This window comes from Vigna unguiculata, chromosome 6 (assembly GCF_037176805.1).
Source record: "Vigna unguiculata cultivar grain cowpea cultivar isolate G323 ecotype 2 chromosome 6, ASM3717680v1, whole genome shotgun sequence".
Taxonomy (NCBI): Eukaryota; Viridiplantae; Streptophyta; class Magnoliopsida; order Fabales; family Fabaceae; genus Vigna; species Vigna unguiculata.
Genome location: NC_140797.1, coordinates 43,389,420 through 43,404,140, shown reverse-complemented (window position 1 = coordinate 43,404,140; position 14,721 = coordinate 43,389,420). Strand labels below are relative to the sequence as shown.

General features: G+C 32.9%; 1 protein-coding gene across 1 annotated transcript; it reads left to right on the top strand.

The window, feature by feature from the left end:
- The first annotated feature begins 7,017 nt into the window (after positions 1-7,017).
- SRF8 (STRUBBELIG-receptor family 8) lies at positions 7,018-13,363 on the top strand. The gene is made up of 16 exons (XM_028077512.2): positions 7,018-7,355; positions 7,648-7,780; positions 8,019-8,090; positions 8,205-8,270; positions 8,392-8,463; positions 8,557-8,628; positions 9,143-9,214; positions 9,299-9,364; positions 9,436-9,501; positions 9,596-9,903; positions 10,319-10,575; positions 10,950-11,224; positions 11,366-11,501; positions 11,616-11,755; positions 11,864-12,020; positions 12,963-13,363. The coding sequence occupies exons 1-16, from the start codon at positions 7,259-7,261 to the stop codon at positions 13,113-13,115; spliced, it is 2,142 nt and encodes a 713-aa protein (XP_027933313.1). The 5' UTR covers positions 7,018-7,258; the 3' UTR covers positions 13,116-13,363.
- Positions 13,364-14,721: the final 1,358 nt, after the last annotated feature.

Below are 14,721 nucleotides of genomic sequence, written 5' to 3'. Positions count from 1 at the left end.
ACTATTTTTGTTTTAAGTTCTTATTCCGAGGTAGCAAGCGCGTTGCGTGCAAGCCACACACATTTTTTTTATTCCTTTTTTAGGTCAACGTCCGACGTTGACTATCCACATCACTGTAGATTTTCGCGCTTTCTCCAATTCAGGTTTTGGGCTCCATGACCCAAAATGCTACCAAATTGGACTCTTTACTTTATGAGTTTCTTCATGCACCCCATTGTTTCCTTTCTGCACACCCAAACAGGACTCCATCGGATTATGAAATTCGCTCAATAAACACAAAAATCCATATAGTCAGATTCTGAAATAAGATAAACATAAAAAAAATACACAATCGGTTTTCAAAATTCGATTAAGCATCAATTTTTTGTTTACAAGACTTCAAAATCCAGTTAAGTGCCAATCTTTTAGTTCGTCAGATTTCAAAATCCGGTTAAGTATATATTTTTTTTGTTTATCGTGAAATCTATTTATGTGAATTTTCGTGTTTGTTAGGCAGATTTTGTAATACGATGCAGTCCTGAACTTGATAATGTGTGTTCCGGATTTCATACACCCCATATCACACATATAACAATAATTTATTTATTCAACATATATTTTGTAAGGGTAAAGTGGGAACTGCAGTTAAAGTTGGGGTGCAGGAAGAAAACAATTGGGTGGAGGAAGAAACCCCTTTACGGGTCAGCTAAATTGGACTTCTACATTGGAAAAATGTCAAGTTTGTGGGAAAATAATGTAGAGTGGCATTGTGTCATTATTCCTTATTTAGCGATTTTTATCATTACCATATGCTACTTAAGCAAGTTTCTATCTTGTTTTGTAATGAACGAATCGTTGCAAATGATGTCTTACGTCTTAATAAATGATAAAAGCAAAATTCCCAAAAGATTAAAAAAAAAACATGGAACTTGGGAAGCATTACCCGCTACAAAAATTTAAAAGTCCAAAATAAATGTAGTCAATTATCTCTATCTTTTTACTTCATGTAGAAAATAATTACTATAAAGTAGGGAGAAAAAGCACAACAAACATAATGTGTCGCTAAAATAGGTTCTAATTTGGCTTTGATTTCAAGTTAGAAATGGGTTTTAAGCCTAACTCAACCCCACAAAACCGGTTTGTAAGTTAAGGATTACACCCACTTATATATTATGAATTGACATTATCTCTAGTCAATGTGAGATTTCCAACAATAACCCAAACAAATATAATTAAAGATTTTTCCTCTTTCATTTAGAATTTCATTCCTTTATTTTATTTTTTTAAAAAGTTGCGTCACATTTATTCCTTGATTTATTCGTATACTTGGGTTGATTCCTTTGAAATAAGGAACGGTCTTTGGACAATGGACATTATTTGTTTTATCTTTATTCAAGTTGCCACTTTTTTTTCTTCTCTATCTTGTAAATCATGAATTAAAATAAAGTACGGAGTACCTAAAACCTATATAAAAAACATGTACTATGAATGAGCCAATGAAGATACTTTGGTCATCTAATTTACCAATGTAATACGATAAACTGAAGAAGAGAGGATATGCAAAAAATATTAGAGGGAAGAGAATAAAGAGAAAAGGTTTTTTTATTCTGAATGCTATATGCTAGTTGCTAGCATGTGGTCACTGTAAATATGCATATATCTTACTTACAATCCAAGAAAATGACAAATGGTTGTGGATAGCTCACATTCTTTTCTTTGATTTTCATCCATTTACAGTATATTCAAAAATGCTCCTCTGCTCTCATTCACCAATACTCTTCCCTTCTTCTACATTACCTTTTTCCATACAAATTTGATTTGTTGAAATGGTTATCTCCACTTAAAATAATTTGTTCAATAATGGCTAAATTATCAAATGAATAATAAAGGAAAATTATACTTTAATTTTTATTTTTTTTACTTCTATCATTTAATTCTTAAAATGACTTAATGTGAGTCATTGATTCTTTTATGTGAGTTTCACATCGAATAGAAATGAGAAAATATTGTACTATACAAAAATAAAGACTCATAAATTTATTGTTTTAAGGTTTGGATAAAGAATAATATTAATTTCTTAGATGATATTGATGTTATATCTCCTTAATAAAATCTTCTCTTTAAACCTAGTATTAATTAATGACAAAATATCACCGAAAATAAGTTAAATGCAATATATATGAAAGCAAATGATGCTACGATACGACAATTACAGCGCACAAATATCTTCATAGGAAATTTTGATTAGGTAAAAGTATTATGGGTGTGTGATCTGATGTTGTCTTGGTGTTTGGGTCAGAAATTTGAGGTTGTTGGCATTAATATGGAAAACTGATACACAACGCGTTGACCGGATCTCCTCTGGCGTGAATGTTGCTTGTTCCGTAATCCGTGATTGAATCTCTATTTTCATCGTTTGATCCCCAGAGAAAGAGAGGAGTTTTCATTCACCAAATTAATTGCAACGTCCATCTCACCGCAAGGGCCACCACCGACGTCGTTTTATATTAGAATAACATCATTACATTTTGTAAATAGGCATATATCATAACTAAAAACATCTTCATTTCGGTCTAACTTTTATGAATGTTTTCATTCAACACAACATAGCGGATTTTAATTGTCTTTCCTCATGCTTATGAAAAAAAGGATCAAAAGATGCTTTATTTGCTTTTTAAAAGACTAAGTTGTTCATCAAATATACAGAATGAATCGGGTGTTGAAAAGACAATTAACGTTCGGATTTATTAGTAGTGACAACTGAGCAAGGTTACTTATTATGGTGAGTGCTTTCGATAATATAATTATTGAATGTGAAACATCATGATTCGAGATTCTAGTTGTTGGCTCTCAGTGATTATGACAAACCATGTTAACAAGGCATTACTACATCACTTGGATAGTTGTTAATCTAGTCATCCAAACCAAAATCACGCTTATTTTAATATGATTTAATTAATCCTAAGGTACCCAATTTGGTACTAGTGTGTCAAATTGTTATCCGTTTTTAAAAAAAGTGTCAATTGCATCTCAATTTTTAAAAATTGCTTCAATTAGGTACCTTTCAGACAGAGTTGACTAACGCCGCTAGTCAACGTGCCACGTGTCAATCTGTGGTTTTTTTGATTTTTTTTTAATTTTTAATTTTTTTTTTAATTATTTAAAAAAAAATTAAAAATGCCTCGTGTCAAGTCCCTTGTGTGACACATGGCATTGTCAGTGCCACGTGGCATTGTAATGCCACGTGTTAGTGTCACTATCAGATGTCATTGTCCCCATTTATGTTTTTTCGTTTCAATTTAGTACTTATGTGTATTTGATTCAATTTTGATCTAATAATTTTTGATAATTAAAATATTTTTTAATAAAATTAAAAGTAATTAAGTATAAAAGTTTTAAAAAAATTAAGTATTTGATATTTATATTAAAATTTAGTAGTAAAAGTCATTTTATTAAGTCATTTTTAATAAAAAAAAAATAGCATAACATTCATACAAATAATAAATTTGGTCTGAAATTGAGAGAAACATTATAAATATTAGTACTTAATTTTGTAAAAATATTTATACTTAATTATTTTTAATCTTATAAAAAATGGATTACAAAAATATTTTAATTATTAAAAAAAATTGGGACAAAATTGAATCAGATACACATACTTTGGTACTAAATTGTAACAAAAAAACATATGTGGGGACTAAATCGAAATCAACACAATGACATTGACACTGACTCGTGGCATTACAATGCCACGTGACACTGACAATGCCACGTGGCACTGACAATGCCACGTGTCACACACAGAGACTTGACACGTGACATTTTTATTTTTTTTAGAAAAAAGTTAAAAAAAAATAAAAATTAAAAAAAAATTATTATTTTTTAAATAAAAAAAACCACAGATTGACACGTGGCACGTTGACTAACGGCGTTAGTCAACTCTGTCTAAAAGGGACCTAATTGAAGCAATTTTCAAAAATTGAGATGAAATTGACACTTTTTTAAAAGCGGATACCAATTTGACACACTAGTACCAAACTAGGTACCTTCCTATTAATTAAATCTTTTAATATCTTAATGCATGTTTACTCTACGTTAATTAGACATGTTTGCTTTTTTAAAATTCAAGTGTAACTAATTTTAGTATAATTGTTATCGGGAACTGTGTACAAATTGTCCAATCATTAATTTTTTATCAATTTAAAATTTATCGAATTTCAGTCGTATTTTTATAATTTTTAATGAATTTAAACTATTATAAAGTGTATTACTAATTATTGGTATTGAGTAAAGTGCATGACACGTGGGCAATATATGGAATTGTGTGTTCCTAATGTATTGAAGGAATCTATGATAAGTCACGGGCAATTAAAACTAAACTATTGTGAGCAGCCCTTGGCCCCATGCAATTATGAGAACACTTTTCACGAGTTATTCTTTTCTCCCTTCTTACTTTCCTAGTCTTTACATGATTACTTTCCACACCTCCATTTTATAACTTTTATGCCAAAACTCCGGTTTTAAAAAAGTGTTGCTTCCTTTACTACTATTCTATTGATTTTTAATTATGTAAAAGCTAACCAATTAATTGTGTACGATATTTATTATTCTCAATATTAAATAAATTAGTTAACAATATTAAATTTATTATATATATTCGAAATTAACAATAGAATTCAATCCAAATTTCGTAGTGGAGTATTTTTTTTTTATACTCTTATTCACCATATACACAACTTCCCTGTTTACTATTTTTTAGTAATTCGTATAAGTTGTTCTAACGTTGATATACTGTTGGTGTAAATTTTTTACATCGCCAAATAGTAAAAACAATGTTCTAAATGCAACTTTTAAAATAATGATTACATCACTAACACTTTCCAATTATGTAACAATTCATATCTGGATTAACTGTAAAGCGAGCAGACATCAAAGTTTGAAAATTATTGTGGTTTTCCTAAAAGAGATAATGAGAAAGCCGTAGCTTCTTCCTACGTGCTAAATTACCATTATTGAAGTTATTATTTTGTTTTTTTATCAACATATCCATAATGACGAGAATGTAAGCGAAAAGGAAGAGTGATGGTAAATGATTCGAAGATCGATTTCAAGATTATTGAGAACATGGTTTTGTTATTGTCTTTTTGTGACTAGAAACGTAAGAAAATGTGCTTCATCCTATGGTTAGTTTCGTAAAATTCATAAAATACCAGGGAGACTAGAGTTTGTGATCTTATATGGATTGAGTTGTTTTTGTGTGGTTTCATTCGTGTAGCCTCTAAAACGGGTGTTTAGATTTGGTGGTGGAGTTTAACCTACAATATTTGGTTGAATTATGTCTAAGTTATCCAAGTTCAAATTACATCGAGATAAATTAGGTAGAATTAAGTTCGGGTTAAATTGGTTAGTGAAATTTAGGTTAATTGAGTTTTATTTGGTTTACGTCAGATTAAATATATATATCTGGCTTACTTTGTTTAGTTTATGGAGATATTCAATCAAACTGAATTTAAGTTATATATATTTTAGATAACTAAATAAAGTATATAATATATATATATATATAAAAGAGAATATACAATATATTTTCTTTTTACATTTTTTTAAATTACACTATACATGTATTTAGTACACTCCTTTTCAAATGCAGTGCGGTAGTTCACAATATTAATTATAGAGAAAGAAACATATACCACGGTTATAATTTAAATAAAACTCATTAAAATAAACAACTTCTTGAATAACATAAATAGTAAACATTCAAAAGACAGAAGTCAACTGAAAAAAAGGAAAGCATCTCATATTCAAGAGTCAAAACTCATATGAATAATTTGTCCAAATATATTAATGAATTTAATATCTACTATGGTTGACCTGTTAAAAAAATCTCACCTAACGTCATGAATTTTATAATTTTATAATTTTTTCAATATTTTAATTATCTTCAGATGTAAAAAACTAATATAGATCCTATACTAATTTCGCTAATTCTTTTCTAAGTAGTCTCAGAATTTAATGTCCGACCGGACATAAGTCGGCTGAAAACCACCTACTTGCCGCTAATATTAGTTTCCTGCCGGTTCACTTATGAACGATGAGTTGTAACTACAGCTCTTATTTTAATATTAAAAAATAATATTTTAACTTATTTTTTTATTCATTTTTAATTCATATTTTTATCATCTTTAAATTATTTATTTTAATTTTTTTATGATGTGATGTGATAATCTAAAAATAATAAAAATAATAAATTAAAAATAAATAAAGAAATAGATTAAAGTATGATCATCCTTTAATATTATATCAAGCATAGTTAAACAAATTATTTTCCAACTAATTCAAACTCACATTTCAAATTTTACACGGTATAAACTGCTTCTAACATATACAAGACTTGGCACCTCAACAACGGAAAGCTGGATGAGTACCTAATGCGTCAAATCTGATAGTAATTTTGAAGACAATCATTATTTCTCATTCCCTAAAAATCCATATTACTTGCTGATAGGGATTATTTGCATATTTATCTTACATTAATACATTTCCAAATCTTTTCCATCTTTTGCTCCTAGTAAGTTACTGATTTATGGTTGATTTCATGTTTGAACATACGCGATTGCGATTTTTAATTAAGACCAATCTGATAGTAATTTAGAATGATATTTGCCCCGTGTAGCAGGTAAGAGGGATGTGACTGGAGAGGGAAAACAAGACTACAAAAGTAGTATGAAATGAAGAGAAGCTGGGAAAGCTGAAATGACAGAGTTTGAAGGGTAAAAGCCCGAAAGGTGTAGAATTAGACTGTGCAAACGAAAGCCACAAAATCCAAAACCTCAGAAGGGAAAAAGGTGTGGGACCCAAGAAAATAAAATAAACATCCACCCATTTCACATTATTATTTTTCGCTTTTTTCTAAATTATTATTAGGTCTCCAGCATTATTATGTAGTAGTACATTGTAGTATTAATTTTTCCGAGTTTCTTATTTTCGCCGACACACACAAACTCACACACTCAAAGCGACACAGCACAACACAACAGTCTTGTGTGCTTTTGGTTATTCTCTCTCTTCATTACACCAAGCTTCGAATCTCTAATATCTGTCCCTTTCTTTCTTTAATGGCCCTGCCTTGTACAACCAGTCGCGATCTGAAACTCAACTACTACGGTACTACTTCTACTACTGCTACCCCTGTTTTCCTCTTCTCCTTTCACATCTCTTTCGCCTCCATGGTACTCTGCATGTGCCTCTCCACACCTGAACCACGATTCTGACCGCAATGCCTGCTCATCCTTCTTCTCTTTCTCCCTCCCTCGCTTTCATCTTCCTTGCTCTTCTTCCTCTGCTGTCCCTCGCCAACACTGATCCTACCGATGGTAATATATTACTGCTGCTCCCTTTTCTCTCTCTCTCTGTTTTTTTTTGAGTGATCATGCGGCGGTTGATTGAAGGGTTCGGTTTTAATGTAGTCATGTGATGGGAACTGGGGAGTGATTGGTTTTGGGGAAAAAAATATGATTTTGCGTCGAGGGCATTGGGTTTTGATTTTTGGTTTCTGGACTCTGGGTGCAGAGGACGTGTGTGGTAATGCAAGTAATGAAGTTGTGGGTTGGTGCTTGTTCATACCAAAATGGTCTTTTTTTAATTGATGTTTTGTTTCTGTTGCAGTTCAAGCTCTCGAGGTTATGTACAATGCGTTGAATAGTTCAACTGAGTTAACGGGTTGGAGAATCGGTGGTGGTGATCCATGTGGAGAGTCATGGAAAGGGGTAACTTGTGAAGGTTCAGCCGTTGTTTCCATGTATGAGAGTCATATTGCAGATTTCTAATTTATTCATTTTGTATTTTTTAAAGCGTCTTTATTATTGCCAAGGTTTTATCAGCTATGATTTGGTCGCAATCCTTGACATTGCCGGAAATTGCAGACAAATGTGCTGGAAACCTTGCTGTTGTGACCGGAATCGCGGTTGCTGTTCGATTTTTTTCAGGCTTGTTTGTGGCCGAGAAAACTAATTCATCTTTTTTGTGATGCTGGCTAGTGAGCTGTCAGGATTAGGACTCGATGGGACTCTGGGGTACCTGCTTTCGGACCTTATGTCACTCAGAAAGCTGTGAGATCATTTTACTCTGTAATTTCGTGCCACACTACATATAATCTTTATTGTTTTAACATATGCTGGTAACTTGGTTATTGGTTTTTCAATTTTTATTTTGTATTTTTGCAGTGACTTGAGTGACAACAAGATCCATGATACAATTCCCTACCAGTTGCCGCCAAATCTTACAAGCCTGTAATATTAACTTCCAATTACCCACTCATTTCATCTCTTGATCGTTGTTAGTTTGCTTCTTTACTAGGACTGTTATTTCTTTTTCTGAATCGTGTCATATCTTTTCAATTGGGACAATCAGGAATCTTGCAAGAAACAATTTATCTGGAAATCTTCCCTATTCCTTTTCTGCAATGGCTTCTCTCAATTATTTGTAAGTTTCTTTTCGGTGTATATAGTTTTATTTCATAATATTCAATTTGATCATACATTGGAGCCGCTTACTGTGTTTTCTTGTTGTTTTTAGGAATTTAAGCAATAATGCACTCTCCATGACAGTTGGCGATGTTTTTGCTAATCTTTCAGATCTAGATACCCTGTAAGTCTTGTAAGATATAGTACATAGTGTCTTAAGTCCGACTTCCCCTCATTTCATTTTCTTCTTATTCTAATTAAGATATGAATGTTTATAATGCTGATTTATGGCAATGGTTAATCAGCTTCTGATGGTTTTTACCCCTCAAAATATATGAATAAGCATTTTCCTTTGCTGAATAGATGAACTTTTACATTTTAGGATTGAGCTAGTGTTGTTTTCGGGCCAAATTTTTGAGTTTTGGATTTTTGCCTTAAAGCATGCTCTTAAATTGACTTTATACTTGACTCATACTTTTAGTATATCATATATCAGAATCTGAATCAGTTTACCACACTAACATAGAGCTAATGCTCTGGCAGAAATCTGATAGAATTAGAGAAAGAGGAATAGTTTCATACAGAAACCTTCTATTGTCAATTGGTTGATTGGATATTATGGACTTACTAATAATAGTTTTATGATGGAATGATGAATTCTATCTGATGATTGTTTGCATTCATTTTCAATGATGCAGGGATCTATCTTTCAATAACTTCTCCGGGGATCTTCCTCCTTCATTTGGAGGACTGGCCAATCTTTCTTCTCTGTATGTTGGTTGATATTTTAATTGATGGACTGATAGCGGTTTGCAGTAAATGTTAAGTTAAGGCTTATCAAAATTCTTTTGTAGTTTCTTGCAGAAAAACCAGTTGACTGGTTCTCTTAGTGTTCTCGTTGGTTTGCCTTTGGATACTTTGTAAGTTCTTCTCCCATTTGGCCTTGATTATCTGCATATCGGTTTCTAATGTTGCTTTACAATTTTTCCAGAAATGTTGCTAACAATAATTTCAGTGGATGGCTACCTCGTGAGATTACTTCCATACATCATTTCATGTAAGTATTATGGATTTTTGTTTGAAATGCCTTTGTGTTTTCTAATTAATAGCTTTAACATTGTGGTTATTGTGACTCTTTAAACATGGACTAGATATGATGGAAATTCATTTGAGAACACTCCTGCTCCTCTTCCACCAGCAGTAACTTCTCCTCCCAGTGGATCTCATGGTCATCATCATTCTGGATCTGGCTCACATAATAAAACACAAGCCTCTGATAATGAAAATTCTGATGGCCATACGGGTTTGTCAGTGGGGGCTGTTGTCGGCATTGTGTTAGGTTCAGTAGTGGTGGCTGCCATTTTACTGCTTGCTTTTGTTTTCTGCATCCGAAAGCAAAAGGGGAAGAAAAAGGGTGCAAGGAATTTTAGTGGGAGCCTTCCTCGTGGTGTTATTAATGGTGAATTCCTTTCCTTTTTCCTTTTTATTTTCACACACACACATATTATGACTCTGTAATTTTGGTTCTTTGTCAAATGTGGTTTAGTATGTTATATGCATTAATTTGCCTCTATATTTGGAGGCACTAAAGGGAGCAGATACAAGTAAGGTGTTTAGAAGGACATTTTTAAGGAAAATTAGGATTTGGAGCTTTTTATTCGGTGTAAATTCCATGCATAAAGCATTATAGTTTTATAGCATGTTTGGTTTAACGTTAATTAAGTAAGATCTATGTCAATACCAACACATTATCTTGTAGCTGCTGTGTAAACTTGAGTTTTGATGTGAATATACCAACAAATGCACATAGCAAATGTGCATTGATTGGCATCTATGCATCCTGACTAGTTTAGCTTTTTCTGGGTTGCTTGCAGTAACTCCTCAGATGCAAGAGCAGAGGGTAAAGAGCGCTGCTATTGTTACAGACCTGAAGCCACGTCCAGCAGAAAATGTATCAGTTGAGAGATTACCTACTAAAAGTGGATCAGTAAGGCATATGAAGTCCCCTATAACTTCAACGTCGTACACAATTGCTTCTCTCCAAAGTGCTACAAATAGCTTTAGTCAAGAATTTATAATTGGTGAAGGTTCTCTTGGCCGTGTCTACAAGGCTGATTTCCCAAATGGGAAGGTAACACCTTTTACTGTTACATTTGTTATCTCCCTTTACACTGCATTTTTGGAATTTATTGTCTTTATCTGTGGATGAAAAATGTCTTTCAAACTAATAGATGGGAAATTGTTGAACCAGTGCTGGATGAATGTCACGAGAGTTTATGGACATTTTTTCTACATCTACTTATTCATTCACAAAGGCCGTTTGTCATTTAACACAGTTTTTGTACAATGATCCATCTATCTTTGCCAGTTTCTTCATTTTCTGTCCATCATGGATGTTTATTGTCTTATAAATTTGAACTTGGAGAAAATTCTTTTTAAATCCTACGAAATAAAAGTTATGGGCATTATAATATTCTAATGGTTCTGATATTTGCATTTGTCTAGGAAATGGCTATCAAGAAGATCGACAACTCTGCACTGTCATTACAGGAGGAAGACAATTTTCTCGAAGCTGTTTCAAATATGTCGCGCCTGCGGCACCCAAACATAGTGACATTGACCGGATATTGTGCTGAGCATGGCCAACGACTTCTAGTTTATGAGTATATAGGAAATGGAAATCTGCATGACATGCTCCATTTTGCTGAAGAAAACAGCGGCAAGGCTTTATCTTGGAATGCTCGTGTTCGCATAGCACTCGGCACAGCCCGAGCATTAGAGTATGTTTCATGAGTATATTAAGTCTCTCCTGAGCATGGCCTTGTTTTTACCCTCTAGTTTATTTGCTTTAGCCTGTAGGGCGAGTTAGAGTTAGTATATCGCATAAAGGCTAATTTCTTGAGTTATGCTTTGTCTATCAGGTACTTGCATGAAGTGTGCTTGCCCTCTGTTGTGCATAGAAATTTCAAATCAGCAAATATATTACTTGATGAGGAGTTAAATCCTCACCTCTCTGATTGTGGTTTAGCTGCTTTGACACCAAACACAGAGCGGCAGGTTGGTGAAATACTATTTCCTTCTTAAACAGATGAACATGGTTTTTTTATTGTATATTTTCTTTGCTATTTGCTTACTACATTGATTACAATCATTGAGTTTTAATTTTAACAGGTATCGACTCAGATGGTCGGTTCATTTGGTTACAGTGCTCCTGAATTTGCATTATCAGGAGTATACACCGTAAAAAGTGATGTTTACAGCTTTGGGGTGGTTATGCTGGAACTGTTGACTGGTCGGAAGCCACTAGACAGGTGAGTCTGCATACACTTTGGAAATTAATAATGTTCATCATGATTATTATTTTTTTCTTCCTTTTCTGTATGGCTTCTTACATGCATATGAAATTTTTGCAAGTTTAGTTCACGAATTCGATCAGAGCAGTCACTTGTGAGGTGGGCTACACCCCAACTCCATGATATAGATGCCTTGGCAAAAATGGTGGATCCTACTTTGAATGGCATGTATCCTGCAAAGTCACTGTCACGCTTTGCTGATATCATTGCCCTCTGTGTTCAGGTAAAACTTGAACGACTGATTGCTAGCAACTTGTTTTAGTACTTATTTCATTTGCTGCAGTAGTGCATTTATTTCTGATCTCTAGTTTAGTCTTTATAATACAGAAAATGCTATAACTGGTACCAAAAAAGAAACGAAAGAAGAAATTTTTATTGAATGCCTCTAGTGTTATTATACATGACAAAAGATGCCGCTCAAGTTGAGTGTTGGGAAGTAAAAAGCCAACAAAACGATAAAATTCACATAGTAAATACAAGAATGTTCCATTGGATGAGTATCCATACAAAACAGTAAGAGAGGTGAATGTATTAAAAGAGAGAGCTGAGGTATCATCTGACGTGGAAAAGTCCAAATAGGCTCCTCTAAGAGGACTACGACAAGATAGTGGATAGTCCTAGTACTAGAGGTAAAGGGAGATGTGGACCAATTAGACAAGATTAAGAATGAATACACTAGAGAGAAACTTGAGGTAGGGTTTATTATTAAAAGAACAAACATAAGAATCTTGCCTAAGATTGTGTGGACATATGTGGAGTACACTTGACAGAGGTTCCATAAGAAGACTAAATCTGAATCGGATGGAGAACAGTCCTATATAGGTAAAGGAAAGCAGAGGAAAACTACAGGAAAAACTATTTAGAATATAATGAATGGTGAATGGATTGTTTATATAAATTATTCACAACAAAACATTACAGTTTCATTTTTTTTTTTTTTCATTCCAACTTGTGGGAGAAGAGTTTGATTGCAAAGTAATTACTATAGAAAAATAGTAGTACTAGTCATTGGATGCATTGAATAGGGTGTATTTAATGCACCTTATAAAGAGACCATTGTAATTATTTGTATTGTTGACCAATATGTTGCAGTTATAGTTATTTGGTGTTATTGCCAACACCACAATTCTTCAGAAGATGTTAATGAGTTTGATTTTGTACACAGCCGGAACCTGAATTTCGACCTCCAATGTCTGAGGTGGTGCAAGCATTAGTCCGGCTGGTGCAAAGAGCAAGTGTGGTTAAAAGACGACCCAGTGACGAATCTGGCATTGGTCATAAGACCCCAGAACATGAGGCCATAGACATGTCATTTTAAGTGTTGGTGCCTCTACTCTTTTGCAATTTTGTGCAGTTGCCCCGGCTAAAATTTACTACTATAAAACACAGGAAGCAAGGAAGGAGTAGCAAGTTTGTGAAAATGTATCAAGTAATTTTAAGATACTAATTACTTACGTGTTGGATTTTCTCACACAACATTTAGAAATTACTCTGGAAAATAAAGTGTATATTTAGTTAACTCATCATGGTGTAATATATATAATTTTAAAGTCCTTGATGCAAAAATAGTCGCATAAAAAGAGAATTGTAGAAATCAACTTTATGAGTTTTAGGTTTTGTTGGCAAGCACAGATGAAATTCCAACCACCGACATAAAAGGCCTCGGAAAAGAGTGTGGATGCTATTCATTTGTAATGAGTTGGATTATTATTGGGCGGTGCACGGTCCCACTGTTCTATAATTCCATTCCATTTCTCTAACAGACACGCATTTGGCCTTTTCCTTGCATTTTTTAGCACTTTCTTGTCTTCTTCTGCATAATCCTAGGAACTATTTTGAATTTACAGCAAACTCCTTTTTTTCCTTTTTAGTTATAGCATGTTTGGGTCGCCTTGGAACGTTCACATGTTTCATAGTATGAAATGGAGAATTTAGAAATTGTCACTGATCTGGAAAGTGGGTTTGGTTGGTTTAAACTGGTAATCAAACAAACAAACAAGATGAGTTCTGGGGTCGGTGCATGTTTGTATTAAAAAACTAAGAGTTTGCAAATATTTTTACTTTGTGAGTAATGATTTTCTTCTCATTTTATATATAGGAAAGGAACTTTCATTTTTCATTGGAGTTTGTAAAAGTATTTTTGTAACTCAATTTGTTTGGATACTGTTAATCGTATTTGAACTAAGTTGGTGTAAAAATTTATTTTTGGGCAAATGTTCTTTCAAGTATTTAAGATAGGTATCAAGTGTTTTATAGATAATTAGTTTTGTACGATAATTTTTTAAATATTTATTTTAAGGAGTTTAAATTAATAATTATGTTAAAACTTACTGAGAATCTTCGATCTTTTACCCTTGAGTGGAGGATTGGCAATCTAGTGAAATCACTTCGTACAGATTGACACTTCTTTGAGTATCTAATCAGGTAGTTTTAGTAATTTTTTAATACGTAGTCTCCAAATTCACAATTTTATTGAGGTGTAAATAACTTTTTTTCCTGGTCTTCTTTTAGATCTATAAATCACATTTATTCCATTGTCACAACTAAGTGTCATCATAACTTTACGGTTGACAGTTTCTTTCAAATAAAAATAATAATGTGTTAATTATTAGAAAATTTATGAGAATGTATTTCTTCCTGAAATGCAATACAATGAGACCATTTCCATTTTTGAAAATGATAAATTTATAAACCTATATGATTAATTTTGAATGAGAAATGTTTGTTTTCCTATATTAAATATCTACACTCCATTTAATTTTTCAAGATTCTGCTCTTTTATCATACCGCTGTAAGAGAATACCTATAATATTAACTATCCAAATATGAGGAAACAGAGGAGAGTCAAAATGCACTAAAACTTCTGAAGGGAACACGCTTCTGCTCTGCCAAATCCACATCAACCATTGAAAGCAAAAGACATT